General features: G+C 36.7%; 2 protein-coding genes across 2 annotated transcripts in view; one reads left to right on the top strand and one right to left on the bottom strand.

The window, feature by feature from the left end:
* The window catches only part of HIBCH (3-hydroxyisobutyryl-CoA hydrolase), an 82,341-nt gene extending 78,748 nt beyond the window's left edge, over positions 1–3,593 (top strand). Inside the window, exons 13-14 of the mRNA XM_081260477.1 lie at positions 332–365; positions 3,263–3,593. Coding sequence (XP_081116603.1) covers positions 332–365; positions 3,263–3,378 — 150 coding nt within the window. The 3' untranslated portion in view covers positions 3,379–3,593. The remainder of the gene's footprint in view (positions 1–331; positions 366–3,262) is intronic.
* Positions 3,594–7,695: 4,102 nt separating this feature from the next.
* Positions 7,696–23,611, bottom strand: LOC308631227 (small membrane A-kinase anchor protein). Its single transcript, XM_081262215.1, has 2 exons — positions 23,486–23,611; positions 7,696–8,497 (listed from the first exon to the last, which is right to left on the bottom strand). Exon 2 carries the CDS (start codon positions 8,323–8,325, stop codon positions 8,020–8,022), a length of 306 nt encoding a protein of 101 aa, XP_081118341.1. The 5' UTR covers positions 8,326–8,497; positions 23,486–23,611; the 3' UTR covers positions 7,696–8,019.
* Positions 23,612–23,904: the final 293 nt, after the last annotated feature.

Genomic DNA, 23,904 nt, shown 5'->3' with positions numbered 1-23,904 from the left:
GAGAGGACATTTGAGGAAGATGAGGCATTTTCCAGGAAAAATGACCTATGAATGGACTGGGGGGACTGGACTGTACGAAGAGCAATAGGAAGCCAGTGTAGGGGGAAGAGTTATGGAATCAGGGGACCTGAGGAAGACCAAGAGCATCACAGCAGTGAACAAAGTTTCACAAATAAAATTTGGAGATGATGATCAGAAAGTTGTCAGGCTCTAAATGTCATTGGTTCAGGTTATGGTCATGGGAGAGGGAGGTTGCAGCGGCTGAAAGAGAGACATAACCCAGGATAAGGATGCCTAGAAATCTCCTACATTAACCTCAATTTTCTTTCAGAGAGGTCATGACTTCCATGAAGGCGTTAGAGCTGGTAAGTAACAAATAGCTGTGTTTCCTTCTTAGATATCAGGGAAATAGGATTTGTGAGCATACAATGTTACTTAAAGTTGGTAGTTGTTTTATTAGTGAAAATTAAACTTTTGTAAAAATTGGCAAGTTGTGTTTTTAAATATACTGGATATAAAGGGAAGTTCAGTCTTGAAACTAATATTGCTCTTAAAGTTCACCTAACTTGGTTACTGCTCCCTAATTTACATACAAGTAGTAATCCTGCTTTTACAGTCATATGGGCTGCCTTATGAGCTTGTAGACTCACCCTGCTGCTGACTCCTTGCAAAAGCCCTCAATTCTCCTTCCCTTCTTCCTCTTTTGTTACTGGCCTGGTTAAATTGGGCAGTGGTTGAATCCTACCATCTACTTTCCTTGCCTGTATCTGAGCAGTTAAACATTGCTGGAGAAAAAGCATTTGACGTTATACTTTCCATTTTTACTTCTCACCTCTAAAGTCAGCATTTTTAGAAAAAGCAAGTAAAGTGATATTTTTTTCCCAACAAACTTGCCACAGTTCCTTTTGTGAATAGCCCTCATCTTTCTAAGGAGTTTTTGTTTATTGTATAAAATGAATTTTTTCTCTGCATATATTTTGTATATCTAATTTTCTTATGTTTTTATTAATCATCTTGATATACTCTTAGATATACATTTTTATCTGAATAAAAGGTTATGTTCTCTGAACTCAAAGCTTTGGTAAAAACCAGTGACTATTGTAGAATTCTCTTCTTTTCTGGCATGATATAACATTGTTAGAAATAAGCACCAAGTACGAATCTGTTTGGAAGACAATGGAGTTGAGTCAGAGCAAATGGCTATGTTTTATAGAAATCAAGTACAATATGCGTTTTTCCCACTAATTCCTTGCCAGTTCTCACTGCATGCGATTAGTGCCTACATCTCTGATTTTAGGAGGACCTGTGTACTACCTTGGATTGTGTTGCTAAAGTAGTCATGATATATTATGATAGCTCTTCTTCAAAAAGGGAGGTATTATTTTTAGATAAATACTTGCAGTTATTTTAAGAAAAAAGTTGGAAGTCAAGCAGTGTTATCTAGAGTCTGATTCATAAAGCAAGTGATTATCAAGCTACTTTTCAAATGAGAGAAGGTGTGTTGCCTCTTCTTTAGCACAGCTTCTTTATTCAGAAAGCAATATTTATTCTAGCTAAAACTATTTCATGTTCTTGCTACAATTTTCTAACTACAAAAATGTGTTAGCAAATTAGAAGAAATGAGTTAGCAAATTAAGAAAAGTTGCAAAAATTCTTACTCTTAACATCTAGAATAAACTTCTGTCTAGTTATAGAAGGAAATAAAAATGGGTTATCTTAGTAGAACTAAGTAGCTACCAAATGGAATTTAAACAGTATCTTAGGAGACCTTCTGAAAAAAACAATTGCCTACATGGCAAGAATTTCTTTCTATCCTAGGCAAAAATTTTTGTTAATTTGAAATAACACCCAGATTTGATTAGTATTCTCTTTTCTTTTGTCCTTCAGTGGAACTTCAATGAGGGTAGGTAGTATTGGTCAGAAGACTCAAAAGTAGGCATCAGAACATCAGTGTTTAACATCACCACTGATCTGATTGCAGAATCCCAGACAGCCATGCCTAACAGCCTCTAGCACAAACTGGATGTGATGGTGCATGCCTGTCTGTAGTCCCAGCTACTCAGAAGGCTGGTTTGAGATCAGCCTGGGCAACACAGACACACCCCATCCGAAAACAAACAAAACAAACCTCCAAAAACAAAAGATTCTAACAAGGCTTCCAGTGTCCACATTTAATTGTATATAAAGCTTCCTTTTCTCCACCTACCAAGAGAAGCTTCTTCCTTGGTTCCCAGACTGCTTCTTTCATTAGCTTAAAAAATTAGTTTTTTCCAGTCTTTGTAGAGTTTGTATATTTAAATATTTCTATTATTCACCAGAATTATGAACATTTTTTTGAAATACTTTTTCTTTAATTGTAGATGGGCACAGTATATTTATTTTTATGTGGTACTGAGGATCGAACCCAGTGCCTCACATGTGCTAGTTGAGCGCCCTACTACTGAGCCCCAGCCCCAACCCTAAATATGCACATTTTAAGCATAGTTGAAATTTGCTACCCCAACCATAACATTTAAAAAAATTTTTTTTTTGTAGATTCACATCTAGTTGTAAGAAATAATGTAGAGATCCTGTATACCCTCTACCCAGTTTCCCAAACGAAAACATGTATAACTGTAATGTGTTGTCACAACCAGGAAGTAAGCATGGCTCTTCTTATTTTTTAAGAAGAGGTTATAGATTGCCTCATCCTTACAGTCCTGTGGGGATATTATGTGGCTACACTAAGTGATGACCACACTGAAACAAGAGAAGAACAAGGCTTCATGATAGTCTGATTTTTTTTTTAAATTCAGAGCTATCTGAGCTAGAGGATTTGGCAGAATAGCAATGTCCACATTTAATTATGCATAAAGTTCTTTTCTCTCAACCTTAAGTAATTTTCCTCCCAAAACTAAGTGTGGTGGAGGTGAGGTGGCAGATCTGAGTCATTTGCTGAGTCTTCCCTTTCAACCATACCAACACTAGTTTTATCTTATTATTTTCTTGAAAGAGGAAAATGAATGTTTAAATCACTGAATTAGTTCAGGTGGCTTTATTAAATCTGCAGACATGAAGCTTAGTAGGTGAGAATATACCCACACCAGTCATCAAAGGTATATTGCTGTCCTTCCATATTCTCTGAGGGTTTAATTTAGAAGAAAAATATACAAAAATATATACTGAAAGGAAACAATGTACCTATAGCAAAATATGCCTACTACAAAACAGCTTCTTTAAGTAATTAAAGAAATATCCTAATATCTATGTCTTCTTTTGCCAGTTTTAGTTGATAAAGACCAGAGTCCAAAATGGAAACCAGCTAATCTAAAAGAAGTTACTGATGAAGATTTGGACAATTATTTTAAATCTCTGGGAAGCAATGATTTGAAATTTTGAGGTGACTGTTACTTTTAAAATTTATTTTGTAGCAGAGGTTGACAACTAAACACAGAAGCCCAGTCTGGCCTGCTGCCTCATTTTATGTAGTCTACAAACTAGAAGTGGTATCTTCATTTTTGAAGGGTTGGGAAAGGAAATAAAAAATTAATATTTCATGACTTCTGAAAATTACATGAAGTTCATGAGTGTCTACAAATAAAGTTTGATTGGAATATCACTGTGTTCATCTGCACGTATCATCCATGGCTGCTTTGATGTGAGTAGTTGCAGCAGAGATTGTATGGCTTGCAAAGCCTAAACTATTCACTCTCTGATCTGTTTTTCTGAGGATGGGACAATTCAAAGATCTCTTGAGATTCTCAAGTTATTATATCTATTTGAAATGGGAAATTTGGCTTTCAGTAAGTAGTGATTTATGATTTGGCTAAACAAACTTAGGTGTGGATTATAAAAAATAAAGACCCTGATATTTTTTTGAGGATTCTGTGGTAATGCATCATAGAATTTCCTTTTTTATGAGTGTATTTTGCAGTAACTGGGTTACTATAGCATAAGAGTTCCTTTTGTATATATTAGAAATCTTGGTCAAAAAGAAAAAGTTCTTATGAGGTTATCTCTCCAGTATGTTAACTCAGCTTTGATCTTCCCATGGGTGAAAATGAAGGCATTATTTTTTACTTACGATATTTTCTGATTTGGCAGAATAAGGACCCCCAGTCTCTAAGACAGAGATGCTCTACTTTTTATTATTTAAACTTTTGTGTGATAATAGTTAAAAGTAGTTTAAAATATAAGTATCTTCAATAATTGGTACTATTGACAAAATAAGTGTTTTTTAAGGTATGTAAGGCTTTAAAGTTCTAGTTAAGAATAATTTTTAAATTAAAGGTCAGTTTATCATTTATTTGGTAACTTGTTCTAGTTTTTCCTTAATTCCACATCCATCAGAAACTAAAAAAATTTCAGGTGTGTAAGAACAAAAACATAGAAAGACATCAAAGATTATGGATTATACCCTTCTTATAGATGAGATTGAAGCCCAGAAGGTATTGCTCAATTCTTAATCTACTTGACATGGTTTCTTCCAAAAAATTCAGGAACAGATCTGAAATAAAAATGTCATGATATCGGATATTTATATTCATATCTTTAAAGCTTCTAAATTGAACCCAAATGATTCAAGAAATTATTTGTATAAGTGGATTTTTATTCACTTTACACTTGTTAGCAATACAGAAAATGTTGTCTTTTATGTTAAAAAATGTCAAAGTATACAGCATTGAAAAGATTTTCCTTCAATTAAATAAGAACTTATAGCTATGTAATTGCAACTGGACTTTTATTGTATAGTTACCAAAAAAAAAATTTCACAAAAGTATTTGGAAAAAAATATACCACTTTATAACTAATTCTTACAGGGAAGAGAATTTGTTAACAAAACTTGGGTTTTGTAAATTAAAGTGCAGGTAGTACTCCTGAACCAGTGCTCCTGGCTCCAAGGAAGGCATGGCTTATTTGTTCATGTAAAGACAGGATGAGGGCATTATGATTAAACCAGGTATTTGTTAGAACTTTTCTTTGTTTTGGGAGGTGCTGAGGGTTGAACTCAGGGGCTTGTGCATGCGAGTCATGTTGCTCTACCACTGAGCTACATTCCCAGCCATTTTATTTTCTTTTAGGTTCCCAGACTAGCTTCAAACTTGAGGTCTTCCTGCCTCAGTCTTCCATGTGACTGGAATTATAGGTGTGTAACACCACAGCCAGCAAAATTTTATTTTTACTGTTTCTTGACATTACTTAAATGCGTCTGTAACTTTTGATTTCTACAATGTGTCATGCAAATGTACACTTCCACACCATCTCAGAATACCAATGATTTTTGAGTAGGATGTATGAGTACCATGCTATTTTTATCATACTATAGTATTAAGGCGGTTTGATATAAATTGTTCCTTTGGGATTAAGATGATAATCATTTTTGTCGCCTTCAATATGCCTTAAGTGCTGATAACCACAGGCAGTTTGCAAGAAACTGATGAAGCAACTCAAAGTGGAGAATTCTAGGTCCAAAGGCATGAAAGTTAATGGTATGTAAGAGACAATTGGGAAAGCAGCAGTGGGGCACATTGTGGGGTTGTGTGACTCTGTAAATAAAGGATTGGTGTGCTTGTTTTCTAATGATCAGCCTCCACAGTTGCCACCTGGAGGGTCTTTGTTGTGCTGGTAAGTGTGCATGGGCCCTTACACCACTAATGCTCCAAATATGTCCTTTTCCAGTAGCTAATAATTCTCTTCAGTATTCTATTTTATAGGTCTTCTTTCTCAGTTGCCCTGTTTTTTATGAAAAAATGAAGTAAAGCCCATGTTTCAATATGAATGTATGAAGAAGGCAAAATTTTACCAAAACTGTTCTTGTCATCAAGGCCAAACTCTGTCTTAGTAATTGTCACATGCACTATAAATTGTTTACTTAGCTGTCTTCCCATCTGGTTTATCCACTAACTCACTGATTATGTAAGCCTGTGGCTCCTTGTTCATGGGTTGACATATAATACAGCAGCTTTTAGATAACTCTTAGATGATATATACATCATACTCTATGGAAATAAAATTCAGGGCAGGGGTGGTGCTCAATGATAAAATTTTACCACCATAGTGCTGAGAGAGGGTGACAACAGAGATCAGACTTCTAGCTAGATATGGATCTTTCAGAGATTCCTATTACACTCTGGGAAACAGGGGCAGAGGGCAAAGAAGGAACCTGAAGTTAAAATATTTAGTTAGACCCAAACCCCACTAGTCTATGTCCCGTATGTATACTGAAAAATTTAGTGACATACTGCTTTGTTTGGCTTTGTGTTCTTACCACAGTATTATAGTATAGATTTAATTTATATCTTTCCAATAGCAAATGACCTTGCAGCAAAAGCATCCTTAGTAATATATAAAACAGAAAACATCCTCATCTAGGTTTTTGTCTGTGTCATTAGTATAAAATCGAAAAACCTCAAAATTTTCATGAGCTACAAATGTACTTTGTACTTAAAAACTTTCTGTTGGACTACGACTTCAGGTCTTTCTATGAGGAGGATTGGTTGCTTTTCTGTTATACAAATTGCAAGATTACAAGTTGAATAATCAGGCATTCCAAAACCACTGAAATTTGGGACATCACTTCATATCCCTTCCTGTGCTCATGTAACTTGGAGAATTCACTGATTCAATTGTTGGTTTCAAAGTATTGCTTTAAGTTAGAGGTGTAGCTTTCTGCCTGCATACAAAGCCAAATATATATTGATCTTGAAGTCACAAGCCTTCTTCTACCTCCTTTAGATTTCACTGACATTGGTGTATCTTAATAAAAGGATTTTCTTTCTAATTCAATTAAACTATGTAGCAAATATTAATAGAGATAATTCTACAGACTCAGTCCCATTTTTCCTAAAAGTTTTGTCTTCTCAGTATCTTCCTCCCCCCTCCCAAATCATGTTACCATTGATCTTCAAACAGTTATGTAATGTTTTTTTTTCTCTAAACTGTGTACGTGATAACAGTAAAAAGAGAAAAAAAGCCTAATTTATGAAAATCGCATAGTGTATGGCTAAAAATGCCCAATGGGCACATATTACTACTAAAAAACAAGTACTGCTTCTTGGAGGAATGTGTTTCTTTGTTCTGTAACACAACTGTAGATCCTCATGCATTATTTGGTCCCATGTAAACTGAATGGAATTGCTCTACTGGTCAGTAAAAGTCTGGGAATAAGTGCCACCTGTACCCACATCTGCATCTCTGAAACAAAGGTTAACACACAATTAATACCAGGTTTTGCTTTCTACCTTACTGACTTGGCTTCTGTTATTTTAAAGATTTACTGGATTGTTGTTTGTAAAAGGAACCTAGGACTTCTTAATACAATGCAATAAACATTAATGTCATGGCTTCTATAAATTATATCTTTAAAGATGGCTTTACACATAGTCTGACTCATTCAATAACGGTTGTAGTTAGGGCCCTGAGGTTCAAGGTGGTAGTTATGCTTTTCATCTACAAAAATATATTAAGGACAGGGTTCAAGGTGGAACTTTTCTACACAGGTTGTATTCTAATCTTAGGTCAAGGTGTTGAGAAGTGGGGATCCTTGACAAATGGTTTTGGCAAACGATCCACAATGAATCACTATGATCTGAGTGCCACTCCCTTGCCAAGGTATTATGGGGAAAAACCTTTTCACATCTGGGCTTTTTTTTTTTTTTTTTTTGGTATAAATTAACAGACATGGTTATTTTAAAGAAGAGACTTTAACCATTTAGAACCTGGGATACTTTTAGCATTTTCTTTGGTGGTGCCATTATGCCTCAGGAAGAAAGTGGTGTGACCTCCAGATGATTACTGGGTGCCACAGGACCTCGTTTGGCCCTTCCATAACCAAACTCCAAAAACCAGCAGGTAGAAATTACTGTTAACACAGAACTGCTTAAAACACATTTCATCTTAGGTTTTCCTACACCAGTGACATTATCATAGACAAGTTTCTACATCCAGATGGAGTTATTTGTACTTATATGCACACCAGCGTTTGCTTCTGTTTCATGTATTTAAGCTAGCACCAACTATATCCACAGGTCAACAAAGTTGTCATCCTACAGCATCAAGGCTCTCGCTGTCACTCTCAATGTATGGGATGTCATAGTACTTGATGTTATTGCGTGCCCACTGCTGCAGGGCATCATGCAAAATTTCCTGGGATAGACGGTGTGCATATTCAAGCACCACAATGTTGGGCACTGGGGGTTTCTTCACTTCCTCATTGACATGAACTGGAGAAGGCATCCTAGGTAGAAATTCCTGTTCTGGCATAAAGGTTTCTTCATTCTCATCTTGCTTCTCTGGTGCAAATGTGGTAGGAAATGGAAAAGCTTGCTTTGATTTCATGCAGCCCATGTTGTAGAGGTGTTATGACTGAGTGAAGGAGAGCAGCAGCAAGACTACTTCAGCAGCATTTTGGGAAGACAGTGAAGGTCTCTCCACCACAAGATGTGGACTAGTGCTTTCTCTTGCCAGGCCACTTGGTAATCAGTGCTCCTTTTCACCACTCTTCACTCGTAGTGTTTATCTGTCAAGAAAAGGGAGTTTTCAGTTGTTGATGGATTTTAATTTATTTATTTATAGTAGTGCTGAGGATTGAACCCAGTGCCTCACACATGCTAGGCAAGCGCTCTACCACTGAGCCTCAGCCCCAGCCCCAAGAGAAGGGAGTTTTCATTTTTAATTCATAGAATGCAAAATAATGTAAGATTCATTGACATATTGGTACCCTGTAAAAATTCTTTTCACCAATTTGGTCCCTTGGAGGAAATGTGAAGTAACAACAAATAGCTTTATCTTATCAACTGAAGGGAAAAGAAATCAACAAAAATGGCAATTTATAAAACAGGAAAACGTTTTTTCAAGCTTTTGAAAAATTTATAAAACCAAAAATATTTAAACTCATTTATAAGAGCAATATAGCTCCTGGATCAAATTCTAGACACCTATTATCAGAATGCAGCCCTGCTCATTTGTTTTATGTATTATTGCTGCTTGATTTCATGCTACGATGGCAGGATTGAATACTTGTGACAGAGTGTGGCCTGCAAAGCCTAAAATATTTATTACCTAGCCCTTTACAGAAAGCGTGTGCCAACCTCTGATCTTTCTTTGTCAAGGGAAATAAACATATCAGTCTGATTTTGTTGTGAACTTACAAACCTGCATATCTTGGACCACTATTAGTCAGGCTTTGTTCCCTGGTCAGATATTCACAACTCAGTGGTCCTTATACTAGGGCCAATCAAACAACACAGGTTAGACACAGCAAAGCCAATTTTTTTTTAATGAATTAAATGTCTCTATGAGATTATATGTAAAGCTTATATTTATTTAAAATAGGTGTAAAGGTTTCTCCTAAGTATCCTACCCTTACCTGATGTTTGGACAGTAAGTAGGCAACAATGCTTCTGTGCTCCCCAAGTAGGTGCTGTCACTGGATAACTTCTCTTAAGCTAGAACTTCATGAAAACTAAAACAACACTGAACAGCTTCACTGTAGAGAGAGCCAGACATGTGAGAGCACAAGAAAGTCTCTCTGGATGAGGTTAACTGTTCCCAGTTCTTTTTAATTTTAGGACTCAAGACAATTCAGTTGAGTGTTTCTGATACCAGTGATCCCTAAAAGGCAAAAGCTAGCATATGCCTAATTTGCTTTTCTAACTAAGTGTATAAAAAATAACCTTTACCATGTTTATTGCTATATACTTTTTTGGCTTTCTATGAATTCTACCCAATTTTCTCATTATATCTGTTCCTGATAAAGATGATATACTGGTAAAGGGTCCTTCTGCTAATTACCTTTAGTTCTATATTATACCCTTCTTCCTGCTCAATTTCAGAGATGTATTTCAATGGGGAAGAAAGAACATGTGTGATATCTGCTTTGTTTACTGGACTGAACTGCTTGAAGAGAACTGTCTTGGTTCTTCATCTCCAGCATGTATCTATTTTGTACTGTGAGGAACAGTTCAGGGACCCAGACATGGTTAACATGAAAAAGTTTACTTAGAAAACTCAATGGGTGTCATAAATAAAAGGCTGTGCATAGAATCATCAGATTATCCTGTATATTCTAGGATCTTTGGTTTTGTATAGGCAGCTTTTTCTTGCCAATACACAGTAACTAGTACCAGATTTGCCCTCTCACCTGGACAAAATATGTGAGCAGGTATTTTCAGACAATGAAGGAAAAGCTGCTCAGTACTGTGATTCCTTGAGGAAAGGAGGACACAAGACATTTAATCCCATAATTGAATATCCTAGGGTTTTACTTGGGAGTATCTTCCTTAGAATTATCACAGAGAAGTTGAGCCCAAAGACAGACAGTGTTAATTCTATTGAGCTGAGGAAGCAGAGGTTTGGGTTACTGAAGCATCAAATTTATAAGACAGAGTTTATAAGAACCCTAGGAAAGGCAGAAATTTGCTAAAGGACTAATAAAGGATAAGGGCTGGGATGTGCATATGCAGGATAATGATCTGCAGGGCCTAGTAAGAGATTGCCTGCTCTGGGACTTCAGAGTTGAACAGTGATACCAGATGTTCTATAGTACTGGGAATCCTTGGAGTTGCAGAGCACCCAAAGTGCAGAGACCCCATCGAACATTTGAGGTTTTAGTTACTGCCCACGAAATATGATGCCTTAGGAATCAGGGGTATACCGTAGGAACAGGGGTTGGCAAAGGTTTTTGTAAAGAGATAGATAGTATATGACAGGCTTGTGAGCTATATTGCTATAATCTGAATATCCTCCCCCATTTATATGCTGAAACCTAATCCTCAAAGTGATGGTATTTGGAAGTGGTGTCTCTGGGAATTAATATTAGGGCATCAGTGCCCTTATAAAAGAGGCCCCAGGAGCTTCCTTGCCTTCACTGTGAAGAAAAAAAGGCACCATCTGTGAACCAGGAAGCCAGCCTTCAACAGACAAAATCTGAGTATACTTCCCAGTCTCCAGAACTATGAGAAAAAAGTTTGTTTCTAACCACCCAGTCTATGGTATTTTGTTATAGCAGCATGAACAGATCGAGACAATGTATATCACATTGAGTAGGACTCATCTCTACTACTGCACAAAAGCAGCCACAGAAATATATAAATGGGTATTCGATAAAACTTCATTTGCAAAAATAGCTAACCATAGGCCATGTCAGAGTAAATTCAACAGAAATAGTCTCACTCTAACAAAGAATAAAAATATTTATAGAAAGATGACATAATCCAGGCTCCAAAGTATTATTTTCGATGTAAATAATTAAATGCAAAAAGGCAGGAAAATGTAACCCACAATAAAAAAAAGCTGTTAGAAACAGACCCCCCAATGGCCCAGAATTTTATAATTAATAGAGCTTCATAGAACTTACTAGAAACTTAAGTATATAAATATATTCAAAGACATGAAGGAAAGAAAATAGAAACTCAAAACCTAAAATATACAATATCTGAAGTGAAAAATTCATTGTATGGGCTATTGGATGTTGCAAGAGATTAGTGAAGTATAAATGTGTATACACACATATATAGATAATCTGAAAACTGGGGGGTGTGGATTTTAAAACTGAACCGAGCAAAAAAGATAACGCACTAAAAAGATAATGCAAGTATGACCTTAAAGCAGTGGAGAATGAGTATGTTTAACCCAGAAGAAGAAAGGAAAGGGGGGAACATTGGAAGAAAATGGAGCAATTAAAAAACAAACAAGGTGACTAACTTCCACAAAAAATATACTGTTTGAAAGGGGAATGGACTAAAAATTCCAATTAAAAAGCAGATGTGATCACATTAGTTAAACAGGATCCAGACCATTCAGATATGGTCAATAGATCCAAGGCCATACATTGAAGAAAGCATAGTCTTATGAACAAATAATGTGAGAACTGAGCATCCACATTAAAAAAATAAAAAAACTGGACAGATATTATAGCCTTCACAAAAATTAACTCAAAATGTTTCCTAGACCAAAATACAAAATGTAAAACTGTAACACTCCTAGAAACCAACATAGGGGAAAACCTTTATATAACCTTGGGTTATATAATAAGTTTGACTTTGCTAGAATATGACCTCATAATACATTGTCAAGAAAATATGAAGACAAGCCACAGACAGAGAAAACATTGTAAAATTATATTTGTTAAAGAATTGTTATACAGAATAATCCAACAAGAATATGAACAACCTAATTTAAATTGGGCAAAAGATCTGAAGAAGACGTGAAAAGTAAACAAGAAAAAAAAACATTCAACATCATATGCCACTAGGGAATTGCGAATTAAAACAAAGAGTGATACACTACTACAACCTGTTAGAATGAAGAAAATCCAACACACCAAATGCTAGTGATGATGTGGAACAACAGAGCTCACATTCATTGCTGGTAAGAAGGCAAAAATGGTACAGTCACTTTGGAAGATAGTTCATCAGTTTCTCACATAACTAAACATACTCTTACTACATGATCTAGCAATTGCTCTTCTTGGTATTTACCAAAGGAGATGAAAACTTGTGTCCTCCATCTACATACAGATTTCTTTATTCAAATTTCCAAAACTTAAGAGCAACCAAGACACCCTTCAGTTGGTGAATGAATAAACTGTGGTGTATCTAGATAATGAAAAATATTCAGCTTTAAAAAGGGATAAATAATTAAGTCATGAAAAGAAGGAACCTTAAATACATATTACAAGGTTTAAAAGGCCACCCTGAAAGAACTACATAATGATTCCAACTATATGAGAAATAAGGCAAAACTACAGACAGTAAAGAGACCAGGGGTTTTGAGGAGGGTGGAATGGATAGATTCAGTGTAGATGATTTCTGGGGCAGAGAAACTATTCTACATGATACTATAATGATGGATACATGCCGTTATATGTTTGTCAAAATACATGAACTCTGCAAAACCAAAAGTGAACCTTAATAAAGTATGACTTAGGGTTAATGTGATGTGTCAATGTAGGTTCATCAATTAAATGTACCGCTCTGATGTGGGATGCTAATGGTGTGCACTTGGTGGATACATAAAGTTCAGTTTCTCTGAGGGCCTAAAACTGCTCTTAAAAAAAAAAAAAATCAGCTTTTGGGGGCTAGGGCTCAGTGATAGAGCACTTGCCTAGCATGTGTGAGGCACATGGTTCTATCCTCAGCACCACATAAAAATAAATAAAATAAAGACATGCTGTTTATCTACAACTACCAAATTTTTTTTTAAAGTCAACTTTAAAAAACAAACCATGTGCTCTCTATAAGAGGTGTACTTTAAATATAAATATGTACAGAACTAATAGCTTCAAAATACATGAAGAACTAAAAACTGATAGAATTAAAGTAGAAACCCCAGCATAATTGGATTTAAACATTGCTCAGTCAGCAAATGATACAGAGTATCCAAAGAATAAAGGTTTGAACATTATGATCCAATGTGAGTTAACTGACATTAACTTAACAGTTATATTAACAGTATCTCAACAACTAATACATATCCCTATCAAGTGCTTATGGAGCATTCATCAAGACAGACTGAGTATATAATGGTCTCAACAGATTTCAAAGATTTGAAATTTTAGAGTATATTTCCCAACCACCCTAGAATTAAATTAAAAATAAATGATAGTGAAATAGAAAGGCCCCAAATATTTAAAAATTAAACACTTTAAAATAATTAATGGGGAAAATAAGAAATCACAAGGAAAATTAAAATCATTTCAACTATATAATAGCCACAATATAATGAAGTTTTGAAATGCATCATTAAAACTCAGATGAAAATATTTAGACTTAAATGCTTGAAATAGAAAAGGTTTAAACCAGTTATCTACGCTTTTACCTTCAGCTAAAAAAATAAATAAATAAAATAAACCCAAAGTAAGCATAAGAAAGGAAAGAACTGGGGTGAGAAAAATAATAGAAAATCTAATAGCCCAATAACAAGAGCAGAAGTCAGTGAAGCAATGGAATCAATAGTATTTATTTTAAAATATCAGTAAAATACACAAATCTCTATTCATAAACTGTTCAACAAAAATAAGAGGAGTTGTTATCTAAGATTGTGTAGTGAAAAAGACATTGCTACAGATTCTGTGTACATTAGAAGTATAAGAAATAATATGAACAATTTCATGCTAGTACCAAATTGCCAAAACTAGCACAAGAAAAGAAAATTCCATAGCCCAATATCAGTTAAAGAAATTGCATTTGTAATTTAAATCTTTCCTCAAAAGACCTTCTCAAATGGCTATACTAGAATATATAGAATATATATTCTATCAAATATTCAGGAAGAACTAATATCAATCTTACCCAAATTCATTCTATATAAGGCCAAGATGACCCTGTACCCCAAACCAAAGATAGTACAAGGTTGGGAGGCTGAGGCAGGAGGATCACGAGTTCAAAGCCAGTCTCGGCAAAAGCGAAGCGCTAAGTAACTCAGTGAGACCCTGTCTCTAAATAAAATTCAGAATCGGGCTGGGGATCTAGCTCAGAGGTCAAGTGCCATGAGTTCAATTCCCTGTACTCCCCACCCCCCCAAAATAAACAGACCTACACAAATACAGTCAATTGATTTTTGACAATTGTGTAAAATTAATACAAAAGATAATCTTTACAATAAATGAAATAATTAGACATTTGTATATCCCCAATCCCTGCCAAAAAAAAAAGTCTACCTCATCCATTGTACAGTCATCCATTGCATCTATAGGAGATTGGCTCCAGGACCCCCTGAGTATACCAAAATCCTCAAGCCTCTTATATAAAAATGATAATATTTATTACATACATCCTCTCATACTCTAAATCATCACTAGGTTACTTGTAGTACTTAATACAAATGTAAGTGCTATGTAAATACTGTATTGTTTTGGGAATAATGATAAGAAAAAACTTGCATTTGTTCATCACAGATGCAAATTTTCTTGCAAATATCTGAAAATCTATGGGCATGACACTTGCAGATACAGAGTACTGACTATATAGTTCAGACTATATAGTCTAAGCCACAACTCCAGCCCCAAAATTTTCAGTTTTGATGTAGTCCTGTTATCAATGTTTTCTTTCATGGTTCATACTTTTGGTGCTCCGTCTAGAAACTGTAGGGCTAACTGTAGGACTGGGAGTGGTGGCACACACCTGTGATCCCAGTGGATCAAGAGGCTGAGGCAGGAGGATCCCAAGCCTCGGCAACTTAGCAAGGCCCTAAGAAACTTAGCAAGATACTGACTCACTGAAAAATAAAAAAAAGGGCTGGGGATATGGCTCAGTGGCTAAGCACCTGAGTTCAATCTCTGGTACCTAAATAAATAAATAAATAATAAATGTAGGGATCATTAAATTAAGTGTAAAATGTAAAACTGTAGGATTTAAGAGAAAAAAAATGTGATCTTGGGTTAGACAGTTTCTAGACAGAACACTAAAAGTATGAACCATCAAAGAAAATATTGATAAACAGGACTACGTCAAAACTGAACACTTTTGGCTGGGGTTGTAGCTCAGTGGTAGAGCACTTCCCTAGCATGTGTGAGGCACTGGGTTTGATCCTCAGCACCACATATAAATAAATAAAATAAAGGTCCATTGACAACTAAAATATATATATGTTTTGTTTTTTTTTAAAGAGAGAGTGAGAGAGGGGAGAGAGAGAGAGAGAATTTTTAATATTTATTTTTTAGTTCTCGGCGGACACAACATCTTTGTTGGTATATGGTGCTGAGGATCGAACCCGGGCCGCACGCATGCCAGTCGAGCGCACTACCGCTTGAGCCACATCCCCAGCCCTATATATATGTTTTAAAAAACTGAAAACTTTTGCTCTGAAGACAAATGCAGTTTAGAAAATGAAAAGGCCAGCAAATATTTAAAAAGTTTGCAAATCTATTCCAAAAATGACTTGAATCTAGACTATATAAACACTGAAACTCAACAGCAAGAAAACAACCAGGTTTTTAAAATGAACAAAAGATGTAGATGAACATTTCACCCAAGACCAACTACGGATGGCAAGTAACATGAAAGATGCTTAATATCAGGATTCTAATAATCAAATAGTTAAGCCATAAGGGAAATGCAAATTAAAGCCACGATAAGATGCCACCTAATAGAATAGGTAAAGTAAAACATGTATAATACCAAGCATACTGAGTACCAGTACAACTGGAACTCACACATTGCTGGTAGGAATGCAAAATGGCATGGCCACTCTTGAAAACAGTTTGCAAGTTTCATATTATAAAGTTCAAACAACCATTTACCATATTGCCCAGCAATCTCACTTGTAGATATTCATCCTAGAGAGATAAAAATCAGTGTTTGTATAAAACTTTTGTACAAATGTCTGTCACGGCTTTATTGCCAAAAGGTGGAAGCAATAAAGACAGTGACACACATCAATATAAGTCTTAAAGTCATGCTAACTGGAGAGGCCAGTCTTGGTAGGTTACTTACTGTATGATTCTATGTGTAGGACATTCTGGGGAAGACACACCTCTAGGGACAAACATCAGATCTGGGCCCAGCAGGGGCTAGGGTAGATTGCAACTATAGAGGCAGCAGGAAGGAGCTTTTGAGGGGTAAAGGAACTGCTCTTTTTCCCAACTGTGATGGTGGTTATAACAAATCTACACATGTACTAAAACTCTTAGATTTGTTCACCAAAGTTACTTTTACTGTATATACATTTTAAAAGGTATTTTCCAAAACCACAATAGTATTCACACTAAGATTGCTAAAATTGAAAAACCAGAGTGCTTCATGTTGGTGAACATGGAATGCATTTATTGCTGGTGGGTGTAAAATTTTATATCTACTTTTAATAACTATTTGGCTGTTTCTTAACAAAATTATCCATGCTCTTTAACCTGTGAACCAGCCATTTCATTTCTAGGTATTTGTCTAAGACAAATGGAATATGTCTGTATATCGGTATTCATGGCATCTTTATACACAAATAGTCAAAGCTGGAAATGATCCAGATTTCCCTCAGTAGGTAGATGGATGAACAAATTGGGGCTATCCTTAAAATGGAATGCTACTTGACAGTTACTAGAGAATGAATTATTGACATATGCCACAACATGGATGAGTCTCAGAAACACATCAAGCTGGTACAAAAGACTGATTATATTTCTACGAATTGCAAGATTGGACGACACTAACTGCACGAAGAGAAATGACAGCAGTGGTTTCCTTTGGGTGAGAGGTAGTAGGGCCTACCTGAAAGGGGGAATGAAAGAACTTTCTGGGTGATAGAAATGTTCTATATTTTGATTGGGCAACTGATTACATGGGTATATACATTTGTTAAAACTTACCAAATGATAATACCCTTGACATCTGTTATTTCATTGTAATTTTTATTTTAATAAAATGTAGAATCAATTTTTGAGAACATTCTGGGATACCCAAATCCAGGGGATTGATATATATTTATACCTCAAAAAGACTGTTTGCTTGAATTGGTCATACCAAGTGTTAAAATCTGTCTGAAGTTCCAGTTGTTAAAGTGATTGGGCAGAATCCAGAGCACAGACCAACTCATGGTGCCATATGCCTCTAAGACAAGGCCTGTTGTTTCCTTCCCACTGGCCTAAATCCATCCCAAAACTCAGCAGTGATATTCTGGTAGGAGTCTACTCTTACCTCCAGTTACCAGTGTAAGGATTTTTTTCACTTCCTTTGGGAACATTATTGCTTTGGTTTAGAATGATGGCAATAAAAGAGAAACCAATTTGAAAATCAGATTTGAAAGTCCTTTATCCTAAACAGTGCTGTTCCTGAACTTGCAGCTAAAGAGTGTGGGTGGAGTGGGAAGAGGAATATAGAATCTCATACAAAGAACTAGATTAGTAAGGTCCGTAAGATTTGACCTATTACTATATTCTTTAGTTGGATCACATTTCTGGATTGTTTATAAGGCATAGTACCTACATAGTAAAATGCATTGTCAACCTTCAGCTAGTTTTGCTATAATGCAAAAAGGATAGAAGACTACTGTTCTTCAGTTTTTCACCACTTTAGTGTACTAATTTATGTTTGCCATCTCTAACTAATAGATGAAATAGGTAAATATGTTTGTTTCTATGACAAGCAATTCCATTAGCTTGTGACTGAGGCAGTTGTTTAAATTCATTAAAAACATACCTTGGTTCCTTAAGAAACAGAACTGAGTTTCCAACAGCATGTTTGTCATTATTCTCTAATAATGGGTACTAAGGGTATATTTTCTTTCTTGAAGGGGTTCATGAAAATTGGACATTAAATGGAGGACCTCTGTACTGGGAATATTGAGAATCACTGGCTTGGGGACTATAAATTCACAACATGGTCAAATAGATATGGACTCAATTTAAATTTAATGTTCTTTTTCATCAAAAAATGCAAAAGCTAGAAAATATGCATATGATTTCAATCAATTTGGAGGTCACCAAAAGAACATCACAGTAAAGTCTTTGGAAATCAAGTAGCTGGTTTCCTCCTCTGGCTTATTGGGCACATGCTGTGTGCAGCTGCTCACCCACAGGCAGTCTCTGTGAGATAGCTCTTCATGTGTCACACTTGGGCTAAAGAACCCAAGTGGAGGGGCAGAAAAAATAACATGGTTAAGTGAAAGGACAATGTTTGAGATTCTGATAAACCTAAGTGGAGGTTGGGTGTATGGTTTTATATGTTTTAAGCTGGGCTCCACCTCAGATGGTCATAAAAATTGAGATCCAATGTTTACAGTATCTAGAACTCCCTAGGAACAGAGAAGGTTTTCCATGTTGTTTGCCTTCCTTGTCTCTCAAGATTGTCCCCTAAATCTACTAACATCAAATTATAGTGCATTGTTTATATTTTAAGATTATAATTAAGGAAGGGAATATAATCTAAGAATGCCAACAGTCATTCTGAGATTAGAATCAGGTGATACATGTCCTAAATCAGGGGTGAATACTTCGTCTCACTTAGCAGGTTCTCCAGGTGGAGAAAAGAACCAAGCCGGCATTTCTCTCAGACTGTCTGTGCTTTACTCTGCATACCATATGGCTTTACCTGACCACTCCTATTTATGATGACAAATATTGAACTTAAACTGTAGCAGTTCCCACAGTATTGTAATATTAATCCTCACAGGAAAATGAAAAGTAGCTCCTGACCAACTTGTTAGGAAAATCTGATCTAAGCCAGGCACAGTGGCTCATGCCTGTAATCCCAGTGGCTCTGGAGCCTAAGGCAGGAGGATCACAAGTTCAAAGCCAGCCTTAGCAATTTAGAGAGGCCCTGTCTCAAAATAAAAAAATAAAAAGGACTGGGGATGTGGCTCTGAATTCAATCTGTTACAAAAAGAAAAGAGAAAAGGAAATCTGATCTAGTACCTTTGCACACATTTTGTCCATTAAGATGGTTAAGATGGTGCATAAGCCCCGTATTCTTACTATCTTCTTGAGTCATATTTCTTTTGTGAACTCCTGTGCATACATACATAATTAAATCTGTGTTTTAATCATACTCTCCAGCTTTTATCAGTTTGATTCATAGGCCTGAGTCACTCAACCAAGCAGAGTAGAAGAGGTTTTTTTTTCCTCCACTTAAATTAAATTGTAGTCTTTATGTTATGTAGTGAAACCAATTCAAATACTTCAGAACAGTAGGAGGCATAAATAATAGAAGAGTATTAAGTGCTATATACTAAATTAAATTTCAGACAGCAGTGTGTTTAATTTTGAACACCAAGAAGAACCCACTCTGATGTGGAGACATGCGAGAGCACAGTATTCAAAGACACTTGGTCAAAGAACCAAGAATTCAGAAAATTTTGCTATTTAAAATTTAATAATTTCTTTATGATGCATATAATACTATACTTTTTTCCTAGGGAGTTATTACAGTTTTTATGCCCATGGCTGATGGTTCGGTATTTCAGGGGAGGAAAGTTAATTTAAACATGTTTAAAAATTCTTTTACCACTGGATTTCTCATTAATCCAAGGAAATGTCCTCTTGAATCAACCTAATCCTGCCACACTCAGGCTCATTTCCTCTTTCTAGCCTTTTCTTAAGCTGAAATACCACCTCCCCCTTATCTCCACCCAGCACCTTTCCCTTCTTCCGTACTTAAACCAAAGTAGCAAGCTTCAAAGATATGGACACCCCCATCTCCTCCATGCAAACTTCCTAGAATTCTAGTAGCCTTTCTTAGAATCCTCTTTTTGAACTGATGTCTAGACCAATTACTTTATAAATATTGTCTTCCCAAATGAGATTAAATATTCCTCACAAGTAGGAGTTGCTTTTTCTTATTTTGCACAGAACAGTTCTCTACATTAAGGCACTTAATGAATACTTATTACTGTTTGGCCATTTATCAAATATCCATGAGCATGCAGTGTGTGAGACACTGGGAATAAAACACTCGACTTCACACAGCTCTACCTTTCCCAGAGCGCTCACATGGAAAAGCCATAAACTTGCAATAATGTTTGGACCAGTGTTTTGTGTGGCTAGTGCAATGTTTAAAGTGCTCTGAATTAGGATTCCTCTGAGCTGGGCATTTCACTCTCTAGTCACAGGCCTCTGTTGCACCCTTGTGCACATTACCAATCCAGCTTCACTAATTTGTTACCTTCAGCCCCTTGTGAAACACTCCTAAGGAATAAATTAATTCTTAAAATACAAGGTTCTTCCCGTATTAGATGATTAGAGTTATTTACTACTATCAAAAATTTAAACATCATAAGACCCTGAGTGGTTTTCTCTACCACCAATTTGGTCCATATTGTTCATTGTACTCTTGCTATGGAAAACAGGCCCCCATTAAAGAATTCTCAAATCCAAAGGCAGATGGTATATTAGTTAATTAGAGAAAGAAAACAGAACTGTTTAACAGCTGTTTTGCTGCCTTAAAAGCAAATGAGCTTCAAACTGAAAAAGATAGAAACCTCATTAAGTGAGAACTAAGGTTCAAGCAGAAGCAGCCACTTTAAAGACAACAGGTGACTTCTAGTGACTCATTTCCAAGGTTGCAAGAGAACCTGCAGGTGTGAGCACAAGGATACAGCTAACCTGGAGAAGGAAGGAGGTGTCCAGAGGCTGGAGTCACACACACAACCTCTCATCCCAAGTGTTTTTATTTTGTAATACTCAGAATTGAAGAAAAGAGAATTCCTAAGCATTATTGCCAGTAGTCTGACATCAATCTCTGGCAAACTCCAAGACTTAAAGATAAATAGGCAATACTTTTTTGGGGGGATGGAGATTAGAGATATCCAAGAATTAGCAGTTCACTAAGAATCATTTTAAAACTAACATCATTAAGTTTTTGTTATAGATTAGGGAATACCCAAGGTCTTTATTGTTAGCAAGACATTTGATTCAAATTTTTCTCATGATATCTTTATGGACAAGACCAGTCTGTGGACTAGAATAGTTTATGAACTATAACTGACTGACTTATTAAAATAAGTCAAAATGCTGAGTTCAGCTGATTCATTAATTTCAACAATATCTACTAAGAAGCAACTATATCTCCAACCAGTACTATATTTGGCATTTTCAGTATGCTGAATTTTCACAACCACTCTGAAAGGCAAATGTTACTAACTTCGTTTTACTGATATGGAAAAGAAACTTCTCGAGTATATCAATCTAGTAGATTTCCGGAACAAACTCCAAAACCAGGTTCCAAAAATCCAGGGCCATTTCTACTATGCTGTAGGCTTCCAGATGAGCCACCTTCATAGCAATATGTTATCAGTGACTTGAATGTCTACTGAATAAACTCACTGAATGTCCAGAATTAATATGATGAATGTCACAACTATGGCTAAAAAATATCTAACAGAGTGGAGATTGGAGAGAGTTTCAAAGTAATATAAGTTCAAAGTAATATAAGAACAAAAATTTCAGATTTGAGAAATGTTCAATTGCACAGTTTAAAAATTAACAAAGCCTACCTTAACAGCCAAGTGTGGGGGTTCGGTTTTTAGTCAACTTTGGAGTATTTGTTTGAAGATGGGAATTCATTATACTCTGAATAATGACTTATTTACTTCATTGTGGTCTAAGGATCTTTAGCACAAGAAGGGTCTTAGGTAAGGAAGGAAACAATGATCACCTATTAAAGATAACATTTTCTGACTTCTTGGCACCTAATCTACGTACTTTATGAAGATTTTTAATTTCATCTTCACAACCACCCTCTGAGCAGATGGAGTATATTACCATTCCCATTTAGCAGATAAGAGATCCAAGACCCAGAGATCTGAAAGGCTGTCAAATAGACAAAAATCTTAGTTTAGACCTTTTATTTCTTAACTATTTTTGGTCGTGGACCCTTTTCAGACTCTAGGTGAAAATTTTAGATCTTTGCAAAAAAAAAAAAAAAAGGCCTTCAGATAATTTCAAAAGTTGGAAGATTATTGGCAAAAGTCAGACTAATGAAAAACAAGTCCAAGTAAGCAGTTGTTGGGTGTAAACAAGGTCTTGCTAATACTAACCTTCAGGAGAGATACCTCAAATTATATTTAACTCCCTGGCACTGAAGTGGAGTGTGGCTGGACTGTCAGGAATGCTGCAAAGGGAGATTAAAATGGATTGGAGGATAGTGTATGATTTTAAAGTATTCTTTTGCTGTAAGATTGTGGGCCTAAGTAATTTTGCTTGATGGCAAAGTTAAAAACTCAAGTTACTATTTTTCCAGACCATTCTGCCATACCTAAACAATGTAATTTCCCATTTATATATTATAGCTATATCAGGTAATAGAAAGCAATTTCACCCAAAGGAAAAAAAAAGGATTATCCAACTGTTCATCTTGGTTTGATTTATACTTTGTCATAACAAAATAGATTCCGTATTCCTATGAATTCTTATTTAACAATCTCCCTAAGAGAAATATTATATACATCAAATCCCCCAAAGATGGAGTCTTTGATATGAGTATTACTAGTTTACAATTTTATGTTAAGGTACTTCCATAAAGAATGGGGAGAGGGGTGTCGGAACAGAGACAAGGGAAACAACGCCCATTGCTCTGCTTTGCTCCTCAGTTCCTTTGCTCATGGCTGAAGATCTAACCAGTTTACCGGCTTGCTTTCTCATTGGCATTATTTCTTCTCTAGAGTCAGCCTCCCACAGCTCCTAAGAGCACAAGAGCTAAGACTTTGTTTATCATATGCCACTCAGAGCACAAGCCTGACAGCTTGACATACGAATAAAATGTTGACGGACAAACCTTTTAGCCGAAAATCTTCACTCTTCACTCTTCAGGTGGGAAGGAAGGTGAAACTGTAGCTCATAAAGAAATACCTCTAATTGGGGGCTTAGAACAAGATGGAAGGGGTGGGGGCTAACTCTCCGCAGTTCGGGAACTGAGATGTGAGGCTCAATCCAACACAGTTGGCCGAGAAATATCTGATTTAATTAAAGCCTCCTGTAACTCATGGGTTTCTGCCATTGAAAAAGCAATAGGGTACAGCTGACGAGCACAGACCGACAGACACGCGCGCGCCCGGGGGACCCACCTCCCAGATGTTCACTTACACCACACGTCACCAGGGCAGCTGCGCGGCCATCGCAGGTGTGCACCGCCCTGGGGGCCCTGGAGGCATCCGGCGCTCGGAGGGCTGCATGCCGGGGTCAGTGCCCGAGCTCCCGAGCGGGCGCAGCTCTTGGGAGGGGGCTTGCTGGCGTCAGGGCGGGCGGACGCTGAGGCCGAGCAGAGGCAAAGTGCAGTCTGTGGCCGGGCAGTGGCGCCGCCTTCCCACAAACGCCGGGCTCAGTCAAGTGGCAGCGTTTGGAGGACGGGGCGTCCTTCGGTCGCGCTCCCGGCCCCTCCTCCTGCTACTGCCGCCGCCGCCGCAGCCGCACCCGCCGCGCGCTCGTCACCGGTTCGCGCCCCGCTCCCGGCCGGCCCCGCAGGTGGCAGCCGAGGGGCGCGCGCTCCCCCGTACGCCCTCTGC

This window comes from Spermophilus citellus, assembly GCF_964194105.1.
Source record: "Spermophilus citellus genome assembly, chromosome: 11".
Lineage (NCBI taxonomy): Eukaryota > Metazoa > Chordata > Mammalia > Rodentia > Sciuridae > Spermophilus > Spermophilus citellus.
Note: the sequence above shows the minus strand (reverse complement) of the source record. Positions and strands in the feature narration are given on the sequence as shown.